Consider the following 22,472-nt stretch of genomic DNA (forward strand, 5'->3'; position numbering starts at 1 on the left):
TGTACACCCACTGCGGTGTCTCTTTTTGTATCCAAATTTCCTCTTATAAGAACACCAGTCAAGTTGCATTTGGCCCACTCTAATGGTCTCATGTAAACTTGATTACCTCTTTTAAGGTCCTATCTCCAATTTATATGAATTTAAAACATATAAATTCAGGAAAGACACAATTTAGCCCATAACACCGTAATGAAATATTTAAAAATAAAACAAAATATATCAAATATACAATATTTTAAAAATAAAGTAGAATACATAAAATACATAATAAAAAATACAAATTGTTTTTTGGCCTATATCTTCATGTAAACTTGTCTCACAGTCTCTCTCACCTTTTAATATTTTACACAGGCCTTCTCACTTAGTGTATATCCCTAGCAGAAATGTTGTATTTCAATATTTTTGTAGTGGCTTTCTAAGATCTCAGACACTAAAGTACAATCATAAGGTAAACTAAATTTTGTTGTGAGCAGCTAGCTATATCTAGCTGCTAGAGTTTATGAACTGAATGTATGCCCCCCACAAATTTATGTTAAAACCTAGTTTTCAATGAGATGGTATTTGAAAGCGGGGCCTTTGGGAGGTAATTTGATCAACAGGGTGAAGCCCTCATGAATGGGATTAGTGCCTCATAAGGAGGCCAGAGAGCTAGCTCACTCTTTCCACAATAAAACAGAGAGCTAGCTCACTCTTTCCACAATCGAAGGATACAACAAGATATCAGCCATCTGTAAACCAAAGGAGAGTCTCACCAGGACCCAACTGTGCTTGCACCCTGATCTTGGACTTTCAAGCCTCCAGAACTATGAGAAATAAATTTATGTTGTTTATAAACCACTAGTTTATAGTATTTTATTATAGCAACCCAAGCTAAAACATAAAGTATTATCTATTTTTAAAGAAACTATTCATCTAGCTAATATTGCATTTCACGTGCATAAAATTATACACAAACTGAGAAATTGATTAGTTAGGTGACAGCATAATTAGGAAAATTTGTAATTGGTTAACTGTCCTCACCCAGTGTCCCATTTCCACCTCAGTGGAGTTCATCAGTGGAAAGCTAAGTGCTTGCTGGATTTAAATGAAATCATAGAGAAAATAGTGGCCAAACTTAACATTGCTGGAAAACTAGCATGTTAGTTAGAAGTCAACATTAATTCCTCAAAAGGTCCTTACAACCTGAAAGGATGGGCCCAATAAGGTGATAAAACTTAGTAAGAATATAAATGTATGATTCTACACTAGGGTCCAAAAGCATTACTGGAAACATATAAGTATGGCTTAAAAGAATGCACATTACAAATTTAGTTAAGAATTCAAATTGAGGGGGAGAAGTGGGTCCTAATATAAGGTGACAGGAGAAGATTTGATTTTGGGTGGTGGACACACAGTGCAATATATAGATCTTGTAACATAGAAAGCCACACCTGAAACCTATATGTTCATGTTGACCAATGTCACCCCAACCAAATAAAAAAATGAAAATAAATTGGTAATAAAGATGCTGAGGGTCAACAATGTATTGATTGAGAGTTACTATATTATGTGGTATCAACAGAATTACAACTTCTTATAAAAAAGAGATGATCATCCCATTTTATTCAATGTTTTTCACGTTTCATCTAAAATTTTTGTTTTTAGGTGATACACTTTATAAAGTATAACGTTAAAATGGTGAATATATCAAATGCCATGTTAAATGAAGAAGAACAATAAAATTAGAAATATTAGGATAAAACAAAAGCTGGAGAGAGACAGAAAGCTTGTCTTTAAATATGTGGAGGGCTATCATGTAAAAAGGCTTTAGGCCAACCATTATGACCCCAAGGAGGAGAATTAAGTTGGCCTGGCTAACTTTAGGAAATGTCACTTCTTCAGCGATTATGAGCCGATCAATGACTTCCTCAGCACTCATTCTTCTCTGTTGCACACCAATCCTACTTCTTATCGTCAAATCATGTTAGCTCTGTGGGATTGTAAATTCCCAGAAAGGTGGACCAGGTCTGATTTGTTAGTCCTATAACACTCAGTGCTTAGCACAGGTGAATGAATGAAAGAATACATGAGAAATGGATTTGACTTGAATATGAAAATGTTTTGTTTTGGTTAATCCTCACCTGAGGATATTTTTTCCATTGACTTTTCAGAGAGAGTGGAAGGGAGGGAGGGGGAGAGACAGAGAGAGATAGAAACATCAATGAGAGAGAGCCACATTGACTGGTTGCCTTCCACATGCACCCTGACCTAGGTACGTGCTCCCAACCCAGGTACATGCCTCCTTGACCAGGAATCAAACCGCTGGCCCTTTGATGCTCTAACCATTGAGAACACCGGCCAGTGCTGAAATGTATTTTTTAGTATAGTTGTGTAGACATTCTCAGGCTCCATCAAGAAGTGGCAATTTTCCTTGCATGGGAGGCCCTCACTGAGGGTTAAAATTGCAGCCACTTGCCTGGGGCAGGTGGGTGACATAAATGGGATAAAGCATGAGGTAGGGGTGACTGGATTGAATGATTTTTAGCCTCCTTGCCAACCTGAGGCCCTATATTTTCAGTTTTGCTGGGAAAGCTTATGCTTATTATATCGTAGATTTCATTTTAGTGCATCAGCCATATTCTGACTCGTTTTGGAAAAGTTTAGTAATGAATTTCTATGTAATTGCTTCTGTTCAAACTCAAATCTCAGTTGATGATTCTATCTTTCCCTTCTTCTCTCCATACTCCAAAAAGCTGACAATTAGTATTTCTATTTTACTATAAGGATACATAAAACTTCAGAAAACATACAATCAGACAGTGAGGTGAGGTCAGACTCAGAGACGAGGGAAATATTTTAGACCTTTAGCATCAGCTATGCCAAAAGTAAATGCAGATTGGATAAATGACACAAAGTCATTACTTCTCCATTGCCCTTTCTGTCCATTCCATTTTTTTTACAAGGGTCAAATTTTCCATAGAAACAGATCAGATTTACAGCAAATACAAAGACTGCATCTTTTATTTATAAGGCAAAAACCCTACCCACCCTATTTTTAAAATTGCGTGTCCTATAATACTGGCCTTCAGAGTATTAGGCAAACATTACATGACGCTTTGGTTATTCCTGTGGGAACCATTAGGCAAAGATCTTGAAGGTCAATCTCCTCAGTACAGTTCTGAGACTACCAATTCTGACCTTGATTGCTTGACTCAGTGATAATGAACTTTTGGGATGAAGTTGTGAGAGTGTGAACAAATGCACATGCTCACTGTCCTTTCTTCACTCTGCCTCCCTTCTAGAGGAACATCTTTTGTGAGAATACCCCGGAGCCGAAATCAATTCATAGGCAATTATGAGATTAGGAAAATAGTATGTTATTAACAACTAATAATTAAAATACAAATATAACATTTACTTTGGATCTTATTACATCCATTGAGAAGGTTTTGGAAAATCAGGTAGATAAGGTATAGACAGGGAGTTACTTAAGGAGTAGGTAAGAGGGGAGAAGACTGACAAGTGATAGCCTGGAGTAGAGAGTACAATTGTTGGGAGGGCACACACACACCAGGCAAAGGGGCTTCGAGAAAGCTCCTTCCCCACAGGACTGACATGACTGTCCTGAGTAAATATGACCTGGATGGAAATAATCCCTGTCACCTTTAAATGTTAATGTCTAACTCTTTCTGAAGACTTAGTTCCTTATTTTAAGGATGAGGAAAACAAGAAAGAGGCTTCAGAGAAAATATACACAATTTTTAAATGCTTAACATTTTCCTTCTGTACTATGTCATGCTGGCACTTAAAGACCAGAAAGTAGGTGCTTGATTTTTACTGCATTCTGTATATTCTTTTTTTTATTTAAAAAATTTATTTATTGGGATGACGTTGGTTCACAAAACCATACAGGTTTCAAGCGTACAACTCAATAAAACATTATCTGCACAGGCAGTCTCTTCTCCTCCCCTTTTCTCCCCCTTTGCCCACCTCCACCAAACCCACCCTCCTTTTCCTCTGGCTATAACCACACTGTTATCTGTGTCTATGTAAATACAAACACACACACACACACTTTTTTTGCTAATTCCTTCACTTTATGCTTTCTACAGTTTTCAGCAAACCCTGTCAAATAATGTGGTCATTCCTAGGTTTAGTATAACTTCAAACATGTCTAAGAAAAAATACATGTGAAAGAAGTATGCCTATGCTAAACAACAATTACATGGCGTGCTTTTCAGAGCAGTGCTTCTCAAGCTTTAATGTGCATACAGATCACCTGAGATCTCGCTAACACACAGATTTTAACTTAGTAGGTCTAGGGTATGCCTATGATTCTGCATTTCTATTAAGTTATCAGGTGATGCTGGTCCACAGACAACACTCTGTGCAGGTTTTAGACCAACACATGCAAATCCGGCTTTGGCAGGAAATCTGTGCCCTCAAGTTCATTCTCACTTTTATTCCCCGCCTCCCCCACACCCTGAATTCCTGCATTACTTCTTGTTTCACTGGTATGAGAAAATTTTAGGACCAAGCAGAGTGGGTACAAAAGAAAATAAAATATTCTAAAATATCAACCTCAACTGGAGCAATAATAAGATTTTAAGTCCTCTCAAGGGTAGAGACATAATTTTTTGATATGCATGAATTATACATACTTCATGCAAATCATTGAACAAATACACAGTAGCCTTCTATTTGTTTCCATAAATGAAGCCCTGTCTGCATAGCTTACAGGAAGTTGATTTAATTAATGCACAGCACACCACCTCATTGTTCAAGTATCTCTAGAGAGTGAGGCGATCTGAATAATTCAAATTTTCCAGATAACTGAAGTTTATCTTTTTAAGTTTCCAAATATATTTATTTTAGTGATTTTTAACCAAAATCTTTCTGGAACTAACATATTCAAGACTTTTTAGATACACAAAACAAAGTTTAACATATCTACAATTATCCAGGGCCCACAATGATTATTCTGTGGCATCATATAACAATGCTATAGGAACCACGCAGGTCTAGATGGGCTGTGTGCTCTTACACAGTAGAGTCTGAGACACACTTTGGGGGTCTCTCAGCCTATTGGGAGCAAAGTCCTGTCTCCTTCCTCCACGATCAGCTGCCACTTCATACTGCTCTCTGATTGCCCTCCAATTACAATTTTTAATCTGCTGCTTTGTTTTTTGCATAATATATGGGAAAGATTCTGAGACTGGCTCTCTTCTCATTTCCCTCATGTTTTCAATGCAGGAGCTCTCTTTCAGGGCTTTGGGATAGTGGTTACCTGAATCAGTACAATCATTTCAGCTTAAAGAAATCACGCAAGTTAATACCCTTTAAGTAGCTCTTACTATGACTGATACTCACTGATGCCGGTGTCCTTACAGTATTGGACCAAGAACTGTCCCATGACTCTTAGTAGATGATTATATTCTTGGACATTGAGAAATTCCTGCTTATTATGAGATGGTTCCATGATCTCCAAAGGTACATTGACAATTCCAATGACGCCTGCACCAAGCCTAGGGGAATATAGACATACAGAAAATTTGGGAGAATATTTTAGAAAAAAAAATAGCTAAGGGGGAAAAAAGCAAATATACCCAGTATTTTTAAATTAATTTTTCAAAAATAAATTAGCTCACTTGGTCTGAAACATGCCAAAGTTTAACAAGTTATTTTACAATGTATTTTGCTACACAAATCTATGATGATCCCAGGTATATTTGGTCTCATAATACAAAATGGCTTTAGTACATCATTACTGAATTAATACGCATCCTTTGCCAAACCTATCACCTTACATGGGGAATCAGGGTTGGGGGGAAAGAGGAGGTCTCTTAGCAATAACCACCACTAAGAATGCTTTGCTGCAAGAAACTAATGAAATTGGCCACAAGTAACTTTCTTCATCCTCATTTCATCTGTCAAGTTGGATTTCTCATCATTGCAAAGGCCCAAAAGATGCTCAATGAATTCTACCAAGGAAACATAATGGCTGGACTATTCCTGAGAATAACAGGCATCTGCCTGTTAGTCTTATGGATAAACTCAATTTTTTCCCCACATTTTTAGCAGTTCATGATATATGTAACTAGGATATCCTACTTAGTGACATAACCTGTTCTGGGAAAGAGTATCTGGACACTAACACTTTAGGGCCTACCCAAAAACCTTGGAATGGCATACAAATCAAGCTTTCCCAATTTGGGGCTTCTCCTATAAAGTTTTTCACCACTTCCCCCTCCCACTGAGCCTTTCCTTCACTATTCAATTGTGTAAGTCTAAATTAGGGCATCATTTCTTCCAGGAAGCCTGACCGATTTGGTTTATTGCCCCTCCTAGATGGTCTTTTAAACCTGATGCTTGCCTCTAGCCCAGGGGTGGGCAAACTTTTTGACTCGAGGGCCACAATGGGTTCTTAAACTGGACCGGAGGGCAGGAACAAAAGCATGGATGGAGTGTTTATGTGAACTAATATAAATTCAAAGTAAAGGAGCAAGAGAACCCTCCGCTCTTTCAGCTCCGCGGGCCGGATAGAACAGCCGAATGGGCCGGATCTGGCCCACGGGCCGTAGTTTGCCCACGGCTGCTCTAGCCTATATTCATTCATTCATTCATTCATTCATTCAAGCTGAGCACCTGGCCCTATTCCAGGAACTAGGAATAGAGTAGAAAAGAAAATGTTGCTGTTTATGAAGTTTCTCTGCTATTGAAGGGTGACAAGGCATGATGCTAGTAAAGGCATCAATGTACAAAATCACTTCAGATGGTGATAACTGAGCTGAGGAAAATAAAGCAGGTGCTGTAATATGTAAAATGTGATAGACAGCCCTAGTTGGTTTGGCTCAGTGGATAGAGTGTTGGCCTGCGAACTGAAGGGTCGCAGATTCGATTCCGGTTAAGGACACATGCCCAGGTTGCAGGCTCGATCACCAGTGTGGGGCGTGCAGGAGGCAGCCAATCAATGATTCTCTCTCATCATTGATATTTCTCTCTCTCTCTCCCTCTCCCTTCCTCTCTTAAATCAATACAAATATACGTAAGTGATAGATATGTGAGGAGGGTAGTGATGGCAGGGGCTAATTTTACTTAGGCAGTCCAATAAGACCTTCCTGTGGAGGAGACTTTAGGGCTGGTGCCTCAGTGGCATGCTAGGACCAGCAGTAACATCTAAAGACAGAAGGCTCTAGGCAGAGGAAATGGCAAGTACCAAGGACGTAAGGCAGGAGCAAGTTTAGGATGTCTGAGGAACAGCAAGCAGGGTGATGTGAGAGGAATGCAATGAGATGGTGGGCATGGGTGGGGCAGGGTGTTACAGGGCCAGGCAGAGACCAGATCACTGGAAGACCACGGCAACTACCTCTATTCTGCATGCATTGGGGTTTTAAGCAAGACAGTAAATTAATTTATGTTTTAAAATATCATTCTTGCTGTTTCCATACAATATGATAAATACATATTTATACATTCGTCCCTTTTACTGGACCATAAGTTCCTCAGCAAGTGGTAGTAGGTCTTTACCATCTTGTCTGCAGAGCTTAGTTCAATGTCTGGCCCGCATGATACTGCAATATAAGTGCTTGTTAAGTGAACATATGAATGAATTGCTAATTCCTTGAGGGTGAGGAAGCAAGATGAAAAATTTCCCCTGAGCCATTCTACTGGTCACGGTTGTCTTATCTGTCTCTATGCTTCCCTATAGTCTCTTTTCAAGACTTTACATAATTCATGAAAACAGCTTGTGGAGTTTCAGACCATTGGGCAAGCACCAGACTGTATTACTCTGGAATTCAAATAGGCTGCAGTGTTAAAAATACATGCTCATGTTGGCAAGAACCTATACATGAAGGGGCTACACAGTTGCTTTGTAAGACTATGGAACCTATACATGAAGGGGCTACGAGCTGCTTTGTAAGACGATGAATTTTTCTTTTCTAAAATTTCTTTAATGTGCCTGCATTACTTTTTACTTGGTAAAATACTAAAACCTTAATTTGAGTAAATGGCGCAAAGAATGGTAAAACATCAAGTTGCTCAGAAAATGCACTGAAAACATTTCCAAGAGTGAGCTTCTTCCTTGGAGTAGGCATACAGTGCCACTGGTGTAAATTAGGCAGATTAATGGCTGTGCAATGATAGGAAGGGTGAACAGAGGATATGACACCTGCTCCAATTATGTTTAATCACTCATCCAACTCCGCAGACAGAATCGCACGGCAGCCTCCTTCCTCCTGCCTCTGCTTCTGAAAACAAAGCATACTTACAAGGACTTCAGTTTCAACTGTGGGCCCACTTTCTCATGCATCTTGATCAGGCGGTTATTACTGTAAATGAACATCCCAGCGTGGCTCTGGTTTTCCATGTTCACTCCAAAGAATAGAGAGAGTGTCCTTGCTGTTTTTAATTCTCTAGCATTATATTTAGGAAAGTTAAAAATATTTTTATTAAGTGAAAATATACAGTCTACAAAAATGTGAATAATTAAACTCAGAAGGCAACTATCAAAGGAATTACATATAAGATATCCAGGTATTTTGCAAAACCAAGTGGGTACACTCAGCATCCCTGCATAGCCAAGTATTCTGCATAAATATAATGGCCAACAACCATGCCAGGCAAACAGAAGCATTCCTGGATTCAAAAACAAGTTTGCCAATTTTTCATTAATAAGAACTAGAAAATGCCAAATAGTTGTAAAATGTTAACTACCTAATTGCAGCACTTCTGAAAACTGATGACTTGACTGTTTTTAAATGCAGGTATTTCTGACACTGGCTGTGATTTCTAATTTCTAGCATGTTCTCAAGCCTCCAAGTATACTACATAGGTCAGAATGTGCCAAAAGAGATTCTTTACCTTTCTTTTTTCCAAAATCAAGGGTAAATGGAAGTTAATAAAGCAAGTGTAGGCAGATTATGAGCTCCTGTTTTTCTAACTCTGTCCTGCAATACTGTGTTTTATATGACTTTTCTATTTAAAAGGGTAAGATGGAAATTGAGACAAAGCAGAATGTGGTAGAAACAACTGGACTAATAGGAGGCCGTGTGGAGCTATGAAAAGTGCCTGGATGTAAGAACCAGAAAGATGGACCTTGGCTTCAAATACAAAAATAAAAGCCTGTCTTTGTAACAACCATGTACTGACTATGATGTGTCACTTCAACTTTCTGTCTCATCTAAGTAATGGAAGAAAACACCTCTCTAGCCACATGGAATGCCATAAAGACTAAAAGAGATAATGTTAAATATAAACCTGGAACAGATTAGGTGCTTAGCAAATGTTATTTTCTTTTCCCAAGAATGACTGCAAATATAATTCTTCCCCTCCACACATCCTGCAGTTCCTTTCATTCCACAAAGACAGCTTTTTCTTTTCAAATTCATGCCCACCAGCTATTACAACTGACATCAGATACTTACTGGACTGGTTAAATGTATCTATCATTAAAGGACGACAATAAAGTTCTATCAGTCCTTCCATGGGATATGATATGAGTACATCACACTTTCTGAGGAAGTTATTAATATGGGTTCATAATTATGTGTTTTTAAATGCATGTACATATAGGGTTAAATATATGTGGATCAAACTTTTCCTCAAAAGTGTCTACTCAATAATTAGACCCCCAGAAAAGAATACTATGTAAGGAACCCCAAAACATGGTGTTACAGGATATGACACAGTCACTCTGCGATATTAAGATACTGATTGTCTTCAAAGTTTTTTTTTAAAGCATTTTGCTATAAAGATTTCACACCAACTGGCTTTATTATTAATAAAATATAGGTTGGTTACATTTCTTGCATATCATTGTGACTTCAAACAAGCCATCAAACAGCTTTTTCTTCCTGAAGACTTTAAAGAGGCCTTTGCTTTTCAATGAAGATTTCTCTGACATTCAATTAACATTTATTTTGATAAATGCATAATTAACATTTCAAATTTAAGGTTTGGGGAAAGTGATGGTTGTGTAGCACTTCATGATTCACAAAAAAATAATGCTGAAAACTAGTAATACTTCCCTAAAAACTTGTTTCTCAAAGTTAATGCAGTTTTCAAAGTCTGACCTTACTTGAAGAACAGCAATTATTTTCAGTTTAACTTGTGAAACACCTGAGCCAACCTTACAAATATCAATAATGGTGTTGTAATATAGGCTTGCAATTTTTATCTTAACTACATGTAAGTGATAATTTACTTGAAAGATTTTCCACCATAAGTTTTCATCAGTACCAGCAGCGGGAAGGAACGGGACCAGCTCCAGAGTTTAAATGGCAAAGGACACAGGGAACATGAAGTTGTCAGCTGATCCCCTGGGCAGTTCACTTCATCTGATCAGACACTGAACTAATTTTTTACTCTGTATTCAGAAACTTTATGTAAATGTATGTGTATATGCAAATACATACTTTATAAATACTTTAGATTGATTATGTTGGTTGGGGGATTGTGATGCTTAATCTCATAAGATGTCACAGGCTGAGAAAGAGAACTTGTCACAAAAACCACCAAATCTGCCTACTCAGAAATCAGGATTTGTTTTAATATAGCACCAAGGATTCTGGCTATATGTCTTACCTCCGTTTCTTACCTCCATTCCTTTCATTCCACAAAAACAGCTTTTTCTTTTCAAATTCATGCCCACCAGCTACTACAACTGACATCAGATACTTACTGGACTGATTAAATGTATCTATCATTAAAGGGCGACAATAAATAAAATCGTATGTCTTACCTCCGTTTCTCTTTAAGAATCTTATGCTTTGCTTCCACATCTTCCAAAGCTTTCTGTAATACGTCCTGGAGAAGTACATTTGGTTAGGAGAGAACATTATGCCATTAGATTAACGAAAGCTGATCTGATATTTATTATCCTATTATACAAATGTTTCACAAGGGTAACAGGGATAGGTCACATTGCCTAATGCAATATTACCACAGTAGATACTCAATAAATACTTGATAAATGACTAAGTTCTAATAGCTAAGAAGACAAGCTAAATCCCAGCCCGCAGCTCTCATCTTGCACTAATTCCGATGTCCTTTCTGCCTCCCAGAGAAAGGGCCACTGCTCCCTGTAAGAACAGAGGCTTTTCACATAAGCTTCCTGACAGCTCAGGAAAGTCATTCAACCTACCGAGGCTCCGGCTTTCATCTGTGAGAACAGAAAATGCGGAATCCCTCCATCAATCACTAAGCTTCTCTCAGGAAAAAAATGATGATTAAACAATTTTGTCAGACCTGAAACTTATATAATTTTATTAACCAATGTCAGTCACCCCAATAAATTCAATAAAAAAGAAAAAAAATTATATGAAGAAAACTTTTCCTTCATATAAAGTTCCCGATACTCCCTCAACTTTCCCTTTGGGATATCCCATCTAGGCTTTCTCCCTCTCAGAGTGCCTCAGTACCAGGCCCTGCTGTCTTTCTTCTCTTTTATTTGATATATTTGGCTCATTCACTACCCTATCTCTAATACACTCCCTCTAATCAGACAGAAAAAAATGCATTATCTCACAAATAAGAATAGACTTTTAACATGCTCCATCCACCTGATGTGAAAAACGGACATCTCATTTGATGGGTACACTGCTGACTGAACATTATTTTCACTGACTTAAAAGTAAAAAAAAAAAAATGGTAAATGGATGGTATTTCATTTTACTTCAAATTCAACCACTCAACTGCCAAGAGGAATTTTAGAGGTCAAATGCAGAGGTCATTCTGCTTTGCTCTCTTCTCTGCGTTGAAGAAACCAGTGTGCATCAGAGCAATAAAGTGAGCTGGTCAAAGACTGCCCTGCTCTTCCTGTCCGCGCTGAGAGCACCGGAGAGAGGCAGTGAGAGGTAACAGGTCAGGCGACAAGAAAGCAAGGTCCTGACCCATTAGAAAGTCTGGTTCTCTTGTTTCTCAAATACATAAAACCAAGGAAATTTATTTCTTAGAAACAAAATAACAAAAGATTAAACTTTTAAGTTGATAGCAAGATAGGTCTAGCTTTATTTTAAAAAAATAAGTGGGGGGGGGAAGTAATAGAATTTGGGGGAAACCATGGATAGCTTTGGGGAATGACCAGGTGCCACTCTTTGATTCAATTCCCAATCATGACTATTAGACATGAGAACTCTTCATCAGATACAGCCCTGGTCTTCACATGTTTTAGGGCAAATCTCGGGAAGAAATCATACACTGAGTCCGTAGAAGAGAATGAAGGAAAGATGAAGTAAAACCTTTTTTTTTCCTCCAGAAACCTACTTATCCCTTTGTATGCAAGCAAATATGTAGTGTAATGATTCACCATGATAGAAAGCTTTGTATATTTTTGGTAAAAGTTGGAAAACTTAAATTCATGTCTTGCAGCAATATTCTTCTTCTCTTAGTTGCCATGCATTATAATTAATAACAATAGTTTTTTATAACCTATCTCACTCATGGGTATACTGCAAGAATTACAGAGGATGTTTATGAACTGTGTGGAACACCTCATATGAAAAGAGCTTTGTGAGCTGGAAGCATTGTTATTAATATTCATAATTACAGCACATAATTCCCAACTCTAGAAAGAAGGATTGTGTATTAGTCTTCTCCCTGCTCTGCCCATTTATTTAGGTCCACAGGGAGCTATGATTTGAAAAGATATTTTCAAGAAGATTTGATAAGCTAGCTTTTGTCTGCTTTTCATTATTTTCTCCTATTCCTTTTCTTTTCATTTTAAAGAAATAAGTTGTGACTCTCTTCCCAACTATTCTGAATTCACCCCACATTTTGTTCATCTTTGCTCTGTCTCAGCCTTCCCCCACTTGCTGAGTTTTGTCTCGTTTCTCTGCACTCGTCTATTCTGTTTACCTGTATTCAAATTAACTTAGTCACCTGAGCTTGTCTGCATTTAAAAATTTAGAGAGTAAATTACAAGAGACAACTGTGAACAGGAAAAAGCAAAGGACACTGCCATTTAAGAAGATTGCTCTGTGTGTCATACCTTGGCGGGAGAAGACAAGGAAGTTCTATCAGGCTGGTTGACCCTAATTCGAGCATCTTTCAATACGAGTTCAGCTAGAAGCAGAAGCAAGGTAATTACACCATGAAATTCTTTCAAGCAATTTTCAGTGAGCATTTTATATACTTACATAAATATATATAACCATGACCAGGGAGGGAAGATTACAAATAATCACCTCAGAAAATCCTATATTCCTTCCACAGCACTTACACATTCTAAGTGTAGGTGGTGTACTTCCTCTTAGACATGGCAACTTAAAGGGCAAGAACACATACATATAAACTCAAAAGTCACAACTGGCTGTTGGCTGACTGAAAACTATCTGAAATCCACAAAATATGGACGTAAAGCTACTCCTCCCAGGCACCACTGGGAAATGATGGTTCTGTCCTCACTGTGAGAGAAGCGACTGTGTATAACTTTCCTCCCTAAAGTGGATGCAGCACTAATCTCTGAAACCATCTAGCTCAGCATCAGTGACAACAAGGGTTCCTAAAATAGACCCACCCAGTTCCACTTGGATCATACTTAAAATAATAAATAACAACAATTTAACAGAGATGGAAAAAATGTGTATATAATTCCTTAGAGGAAGAAACTACATTTGATTAATTGTGGCTATTCCTACAATGCCTAGAGCAGTATGTATCTTAGAATATATGCACAATTAATGTTTGTATAATGAATGAACAATAATAAGGTAAGCTATAGATAGTTATATACCAATCTTTACTGCTTCTTCTGCCTTTTTAACTTCATTTTTAAATGCTCCTTTAAAAGAAGATGTGATATACAGATACTTTCTGAAAAATAAAAAATAAAATAATTAAGTTAGATTATCATTTTAAAGTATTGTACAAAAATATTCTTTAAGAACACTATATACTCCAGAGATACATAATTATTAAGAAAAACTTATAGAGTAAGTTGCATCCAGCTGATAAATAAGAAAACTTTATGCCTAAAAAGAAACTCCTTACCTTTTAATACTTGAAAATTTTGCTTTCTTATTGAATTTATTGGGGTGACATTAGTTAATAAATTACGTAGGTTTTGTTGTACAAATCTATAACACATCATCTGTATATTGTATTGTGTGTTCACTACCCGAAGTCAAGTCTCCTTCCATGATCATTTATCCCCCCTAAATCCTCTTCTATTTCCCTCCTCCCCATTTCGTTCTGGTAATCACCATGCTGTTGTGTCAATGAGGTTGTTTTTTTCTTAATCCTTTCACCTTTTTAACCCAGCCCTGCAACCCCCCTCACCTCTGACAACTGTCAGTCTATTATCTGTGTCTGAGTCTGTTTCTATTTGGTTTGTTAGTTTATTTTGTTCATTAGATTCCACATATAAGTGAAAATATATAAGCTAGTAGGAGAAAGACAAGTACCATATGATTTCACTCATATGTGGAATTTAATGAACAAACTGGACTAACAAGCAAAATAGAGACAGACTCATAGAGAGCAGGCAGACCGCTCTGGTGAGGAGGGGTGCTGGGGTGGGATTGAGCAAAAAAGAAAAAATAAGAGAAAAAACTCATGGACACAGGCAACAGTGCAGTGATTGCAGGGGAGATGGAGGTGGATAGAGATGGAAGAGGGTGTAGGGAGGATAAATAGTGATGGAAATAAAATAATCAAATAATAAAATAAAATATAAATAAAATAAAACAATAAAATAAAAATAAAATATAAAAGAAAAGAAAAGAAAAATGGGAGGAAAACAGACACAGACAACAGTATGGTGATTACCAGAGAAAAAGGGGGGTTGGGGGAGTTTGAAGAGGGTAAAAGGGGAATAAATAGTGACAGAAGAATACTTGACTTGGGGTGATGAACACACAATAGCATAGAATTGCAAACCTGAAAACAATACAAATTTATTAACCAACTAGGGGGCACAGTGCACAAATTTGTGCACCTTGAAAGGAATTGTGGGCTGCTAGGCTGCAGTGAGCACAGGGGTGGGTCTCGGCCCCTCCTCCATGCCTCCTCCTGGCCCCTCCCGCTGTGGCCCCTGGTCCCTTCTCTGCCCGCAGCCCTGCTCCCACCACTGCCACTGCTCCCACATGCTGACGGTGCAGGACCCGCTCACACTCGCTGACAGCGTGGAGTGATTGGGGCCAGCACCAGCAGTGAGTGCAAGTGGAGCCAGCGCTGTCAGTGGGTGTGAGCAGTGGCTGCTGCCTCGATCGCCCCTAAAGAGCAGGGGCAGGTGGAGAAGCCCTCAGGGGTGATTGGGGCCCCAGCAGCGGATGGGAGAGGTGGCTGCTGGCCCCGATTGTCCCTCAAGGGCAGGGGGAGGTGGAAAAGCCCTGAGGGGTGATTAGGGCCAGCAGTCACCACTCACACTCGCTGAGGGTGCCGAGAGATCGGGGCCGGCGCCGGGCACCAGCAGCGGGTGTGAGCAGCAGCTCTGGCACCAGCAGTGGGTGCAAGTGGGGCTGGCGTGGGCAGCAGGAACCATAGCACGTGGGAGCAAAGAATTTTCAGTAACCACCAGAGGCTCACCCCAATGACAGTGACCAGCGCCCCACCTTGGTCTGGCATCCCTGCTCACCTGCTCCACCATAACTGTAATTTTGCTACTGTTAATGAATCGTAATGTAAATATCTGTGTTTTCTGATGGTCTTAGGTGACCCTGCTAGCGGTTCTCAACCTGTGGGTTGTGACCCACAGGTTGAGAACTACTGCTGTAGAGCCTAAGACCATAGGAAAACACAGATATTTACATTACGATTCATTAACAGTAGCAAAATTACAGTTATGAAGTAGCAACGAAAATAATTTTATGGTTGGGGGTCACCACAACATGAGGAACTGTATTGAAGGGTCGCGGCATTAGAAAGGTTGAGAACCACTGCTCTAGAACAATCAAGGAGCTGGAAAATATATATACCTAAAACTCCAGCTCAAAGGGAGCAAAGTATAGGTGAGAAAAGCACTGTAGAACATATGTTCTCTGAATGAAGTTGAAACTGTTTATATCTATTATAGAGGCTTCTTGGAACCCAGGATTTTAAATGTTGACTTAAGTCATCATGGAGAAAAAATTCCAGAAGGATATTTGGTTTGATAATGCTCAAACCTCTATATACCTCATTTTATAACTTTTGCCTTATACCTCAGACTCAGTATCCTCATGTTTAGAAAGGCATCACATTTTCAGCAAGAGTTAGGTAAAAACCTATAGATCATTTCTGGAAACCAAATTATCTTAAGACATATAAAGAAAGGTATTGGCTCAGGTAGAGGGGAGAGTCTAAATCTATGTGCTCCAATGAGTTTATGCCAGGTATAGGTAATAGATGGTCCATGTGCCAAATTGGACCAGTTAGCTCGTTTTTGGTATAACCTAAGACCTAAGAATGATTTTTCCATTGTAAAGCATTGTAATATATATATATATAAAGTATATGCAAATGAGGGTGAGTGTAACCAGAGATTTACAATCAGGCCCTTTACAGAAAAGGTCTGACAACCCCTGGAAGCTATGCCAATAGCAATGGATTTTAAATGATAGCTTGATCTACAATTGCTTTTGTAAATTCTAACTTTATGTACACAGTAATGCAAATTTTTATCAACAGGTCACATGTAGTTTAAATATTGTCAGCTGGAATCTGTGGACTCTCTTCCATTATCTCAACAGCAGCAGTGCTGATGTACCGAAGACAGAACACCTTCATGATGGAGCAACATCTGCCTGGATAAAAGGTCTAATATTACCCCTCCTAGTGTGTAAGACTGGGAAAATTACTTCATTTTCTGTGATTTCATTTCCTTACTAGAGGCCCGGTGCATGAAATTCGTGCACAGGATTGTGTGTTACTCAGCCCAGCCTGCACCCTCTCCAATCTGGGACATCCCTCTCACAATCCAGGACTGCTGGCTCCCACTGCTCTCCTGCCTGCCTTCCTGATTGCCCCTAACCACTTCTGCCTGCCAGCCTGATCACCCTCTAACCCAGGGGTCGGCAAACTTTTTGACTCGAGGGCCACAATGGGTTCTTAAACTGGACCGGAGGGCTGGAACAAAAGCATGGATGGAGTGTTTGTGTAAACTAATATAAATTCAAAGTAAACATCATTACATAAAAGGGTACGGTCTTTTTTTTTTATTTCAATAGTTTTATTCATTTCAAACATTTTAACAAGAAGAATGTAAACACTAATTATTATAATTTGAAACTTCAAAAAATGGAGGAATCGTAGCACAATAACATACCTTATATTGAAAATGGCAAAGGCAAAATAAAATTGCCTAACAAAGGAAAGGTACAAAAGCCTTTCAAATTAAACTTAAATATAATAAAATAATTTAAAACTAAAACAAATAGAAAAGAACAAAATGTGTAAACAGTAAATTAAACATTTTCTTTAGTGCAACTTCCAAATTATGCCCGTGACGTAGATGTACATGGCAATGTAGACTGGGTTGAAAGGTTTTTGGTCTTTAAAACATCAACTTCAGTGGGAACAGTGTTGTTGGTCTCCTTTTTAGCTAATGCTCTGATACTGTGCTCTCCAGGGGCGTGTCTCCCTACATCACCACAATAACGTGTCTACGCATTCCCAGGGTGATGTCGGGGGACGCGTCCGCAGGCATTACAAGGAGCCTCTGGAAGATTGAGAGGTTGTTCCTTCTACTGAATGGGCGGATATAAATCCGCCCACTCAGAAAAAGGAGCTGCGGCCATGTTTCCCAACGTGCCATGTTAACACTGCTGCTGGTGAAGGAGAGGAGGGGAGAGCAAGAGAACCCTCCGCTCTTTCAGCTCCGTGGGCCGGATAGAACAGCCGAATGGGCCGGATCCGGCTCGCGGGCTGTAGTTTGCCCACGGCTGCTCTAACCACTCCCCTGCCAGCCTGATTGATGCCTAACTGTTCCCCTGCCAGCCTGTTTGCCCCTAACTGCCCTCCCCTTCAGGCCTAGTCACCTCTAACTGCCCTCCCCTGCAGGCCTGGTCACCCCTAACTGCCCTCCCCTGCAGGCCTGAGTCCCCCCCAACTGCCCTCCCCTGCAGGTCTGGTTGCCCCCAACTTCCCTCCTCTGCTGGCTTGGTCACCCCTAACTGCCCTCCCAAGCAGGCTTGATCACCCCAAACTGCCCTCCCTTGCAGGCCTGGTCCCTCCCAACTGCCCTCCCCTGCTGGCCATCTTGTGGTGGCCATCTTGTGTCCACATGGGGGCAGGATCTTTGACCACATGGGGGCAGCCATCTTGTGTGTTGGAGTGACAGTCAATCTGCATATTACTCTTTTATTAGATAGGATAGAGGCCTGGTGCACAGCTGGGGGCCAGCTGGTTTGCCCTGAAGGGTGTCCCAGATCAGGGTGGGGGTTCCCTTGGGGCGTGGGCGGCCTGGGCAAGGGGCCTGTGGTCGTTTGCAGGCTGGCCACACCCCCTGGCGACCCAAGCGGAGGCCCTGGTATCTGGGGTTTATTTATCTTCTACAATTGAAACTTTGTAGCCTGGAGCGGAGCCAAGCCTTCTGCTTGCTCCGTGGTGGCAGCCATTTCTACTGGGATTTATGTATCTTCTATCATTGAAACTTTGTAGCCTTGAGTGGAGGCCTAGGCCGGCAAGGGCAGGTGGAAAGCTTGGCTTCCTCCATCGCCGGGGAAACCCAAGCCTCCCTCCTGCTCTCTGTGGCGGTAGCCATCTTGGTTGGGTTTATTTGCATATTCGCTCCTGATTGGCTGGTGGGCGTGGCTTGTGGGTGTAGCGGAATGATGGTTAATTTGCATGTTACTCTTTTATTAGATAGTATCTGTAAGAAAATGATAGCTGAATGATAATAATGGTATCTATCTCAAAAGCTGTCATGAGAACTAAAGGTGTCAATAGAGCTAAAGAACTTAGAACAGTGCTGGTTTGGAATAAGTCAGTGATTTTTAACTGGTGTGCTGTAAGAATTTTTAAAACATGCAACACACCTGGCTATTTAGCCAGGGGCACTGGCCTCTTTTCCCTTAGACTGTCAAATATTTTAAATGACAACAGCTTACACAATAGCCTTCAGTGTAAATGAATCAAAAGTATACTTTTTTTGTCAGATAGGCAAAAAATATATTTTTTGGTGTGTTGCGGAATTTTAGTAATTAGTTTATGTGTGCCATGAGATGAAAAAGGTTGAAAACTGCTAGAGAAAGTACTCAATATGTTATTATCTATAATAATAAAAGCATAATATGATAATTAGACTGGGCATCCTCTGGACGTCCTTACGGAAGACCTTCTGGACGAAGCTGGGGCTGCGAGGGAAGCCCGGGTCCTGGGTGCCATAGGGATGCTGGTGCTGGCAGCCGGGGGAAAGAAGGCCTACTCTTGCACAAATTTCATGCATCAGGCCTCTAGTTATCTAATAAAAACACATTTTAAGTACATACTCCCTCAATGTGTGTTTAGAGGGAAAATGCATTGGGAATGAGGAAATGAAATGAGTAGCTGGATAAATTTAAGAATCTGAAGTATTTGTAGAAGTCTGCCCAAGTACCTACATTAAAAAGCTTAATGTTAAAAATAACTAAATGTCATCCTATATTCATCCAATTCTTTGGTTTCATGAACAATTCAGTGAGAGGTGGGGAGCGTCCCTCAGACATGAAAAGACTGTCCCAGAAAACCAGTGTTGCAGAGTCTCCACGAGCAGGCCATAAACTTGGCGTCCCTGAAAACCTTAAAAAGGACCGTGCTGCTCCAGAGAGAGCAGGTGACTCCACTTCCATGAATTTGGCTCATTTCAGTATTACTGGTCTATGGCAAAGCCATGTTAATGAAAAATGAAGATCTTCCAACAGATAGTTTGACTCTGCCTGCCTTAAAGAGCTTTCAAAAATGACCATTTTATGTCCATTTTGCCCTCATATGCAGAGATTTAACATCTATATAAATCAGAGAGCTATTTATCTACTAAAGTTAAAGAATTCAAAGCCAACGGAAATCAGTAAATGTCTGTTGCCTAAGATCAAGTACCATAGCCATACATTAACTTGTCTGTATTATATAAACAATATTTAAGACTCCAAGAATTACAGACTTATAGAATCTTTAAGTTGAAAGAGACCTTAGAAATCACCTAGCTGAAAATCTTCCAAAGGTAATAATGCTTTCAACAACAATCTAGACTCTTCCAGGAGCAAAGTTGTCCTCATCTTGGACGGCAGGCCTTCCACTGCCAAAGAGCATGAACTTCATTAATCTCGTGGCATACCATGGCCCCATCTAAGTTGTTATACCTCAGGCCAAGTGCATCTGGGGAAACTAAATGTGCCATCCTGGACACACTGGATTTCATATTCTTGACATTACATCTCGAAACTGGACTAGAGGTAGACTGGTGTGCAACCAAAGGGAAATATGTGAGCAATTAAAACCACATAATGTGTCTTGTCCTCAAATTCTTTCCAATAGAAAATTTTTGAATTAGGGAATAAACAGGTAGGTTTACAGAGAAAGTCTAAGCTTAATATACTTCATTTTTCAAAATATAGTCTACAGATCAAAAGTAATTAGAAATCACCCGGCTGGTGTGACTCAGTGGTTGAACGTCACACTATGAATCAGAAGGTCACGATTCGATTCCCTGTCAGGGCATATGGTGGAGTTGAGGGATCGATCCCATTGTGGAGTGTGCGGGAGGCAGCCAATCAATGATTCTCTCTCATCATTGATATTTCTGTCTCTCCCTCTCCCTTCCTCTCTGAAATCAATAAAAGTATATATTTTTTAAAAAAGTAATTAGAAATCAAAAGTAAAGCTTTTCGGGAATCTCCTGGTGTATGCTCAGGGCATACAATTAACAGATCTATAATTTTTAATATTAATATGAGTGATTGCAAGGCCCAGGACAGAATCTACTTTTTCATGGAAATATGACAACATAACAAAAGTAGGTCTATTATAAAACTAGTTAGTGTGGTATAGGAGAAGGAACATGGAATTTGAATTGGTAAAGAATTTGAAGCTAGAAGGTTTGAACTCTTGTCCAGTTGTGACATTTCCTTATCTCTAAAATGGTGATGATAAAATATAACCCCTGGGGACACTGCAAAAATCAGGCAAAACAATACATGTAAACAGGCATATATATAGCTTTGGCTGGTATGTCTCCTTTGGTTGGGGCATCGTCCTGTACACCAAAGGGCGGCAGGTTGATTCCCAGTCAGGGCACATACCCAGGGCATGTGTGGGAGGCAACTGATTGATATTTCACTTTCACATCAATGTTTCTTTCTCTTTCTCTTTTCCTCCCTCCCTTCCCCCTCCTTCCCTCCCAACCTCTCATTCTCTCTTCCTCTCTCTCTCTCTGAAATCAATAAAAAAGGCATATATATATATATATATATATATATATATATATATATATATATATATAGTGTACAAGCATCAAAGCATCAAATGTTTCTCCCAGTTGATATTAAGCTCCTCAAACTAGAACTAATCTTATTCTTTTATTCTTTGTACCTAGCACAACATCAAGTTCACAAAAGACTTTGATAAATGTGCGATGAATGAATGAATACTCATCCAGAAAACCAATACACAAAGCATAACTTTTTTTATTGCATTTATAGTTGGTCAAGGTTAAGTTTTATAATATGCAAATGTCAGCTTAAAAAAAGTTTATGCTGGTACAATCTTCCAGTAATAAAATAAGTCTGGGGATGTAATGTACAGTCTGATAAATATAGTTAAATTGCATATTTGAAAGTTGCTATGATAGTAGATCTTAAAAGTTCTCATCACAAGAAAAAATTTTTGTAACTATATTTGGTGATAGATGTTAACTAGATTTACTATGGTAATAAAAAAAGGTTTATGCTAAAATATTAAATATAAATGAACTCAATGTGCATTTATAAACATATCCATTCTATACATAAAATATATATACATAGAAGTACATGATTCAATAATTCAAATATATTGAGTAAACAAAAATTATAAATGAACTGTGATTTTTTTTATGGGAACTATCACAAGCAAAGCACCTAAAAATCATTAAAGTACAAATCAAATTCTTACTTGAGGTGCTTATCTAACTTAGAGAGTTCACTGCAGTGTTTTGTTATTATGGCCAAATATTTATTACACATGATTACTCTTTAGCAAACCTTCCAGAATACAGTTTAAATTTTATTTACAACTAGAGGCCCGGTGCATGAAATTCATGCATGGGGTGGGGAGGGGTAGGTCCCTCAGCCCGACTTGCACCCTCTCTAATCCAGGACCCCTCAGGGGATGTGCAACTGCCAGTTTAGGCTCAATGCCTGTGGGATTGGGCCTAAACTGGCAGTCGGACATCCCTCTCGCAATCCGGGACCGCTGGCTCCTAACCGCTACCCTGATCGCCCCTAACCACTTCTGCCTGCTGGCCTGATGTCCCTAACTGCTCCCCTGCCAGCATGATCACCCCTAACTGCTCCCCTGCCAGCCCGATTGCCCCCTTACTGCCCTCCCTTGCCAGCCTAATT

General features: G+C 39.4%; 1 protein-coding gene across 1 annotated transcript in view; it reads right to left on the minus strand.

The window, feature by feature from the left end:
• MORC1 (MORC family CW-type zinc finger 1) overlaps positions 1–22,472 on the minus strand; it is a gene marked incomplete at its 3' end in the record, with an annotated part of 154,174 nt that overhangs the window by 80,384 nt on the left and 51,318 nt on the right. The window contains exons 10-14 of the mRNA XM_080654678.1: positions 13,712–13,791; positions 12,968–13,041; positions 10,721–10,785; positions 8,250–8,393; positions 5,350–5,504 (exon numbers count right to left, since the gene is read on the minus strand). Coding sequence (XP_080510804.1) covers positions 5,350–5,504; positions 8,250–8,393; positions 10,721–10,785; positions 12,968–13,041; positions 13,712–13,791 — 518 coding nt within the window. The remainder of the gene's footprint in view (positions 1–5,349; positions 5,505–8,249; positions 8,394–10,720; positions 10,786–12,967; positions 13,042–13,711; positions 13,792–22,472) is intronic.

The sequence above is a fragment of the Plecotus auritus genome (assembly GCF_963455305.1).
Source record: "Plecotus auritus genome assembly, chromosome: 2".
Taxonomy (NCBI): Eukaryota; Metazoa; Chordata; class Mammalia; order Chiroptera; family Vespertilionidae; genus Plecotus; species Plecotus auritus.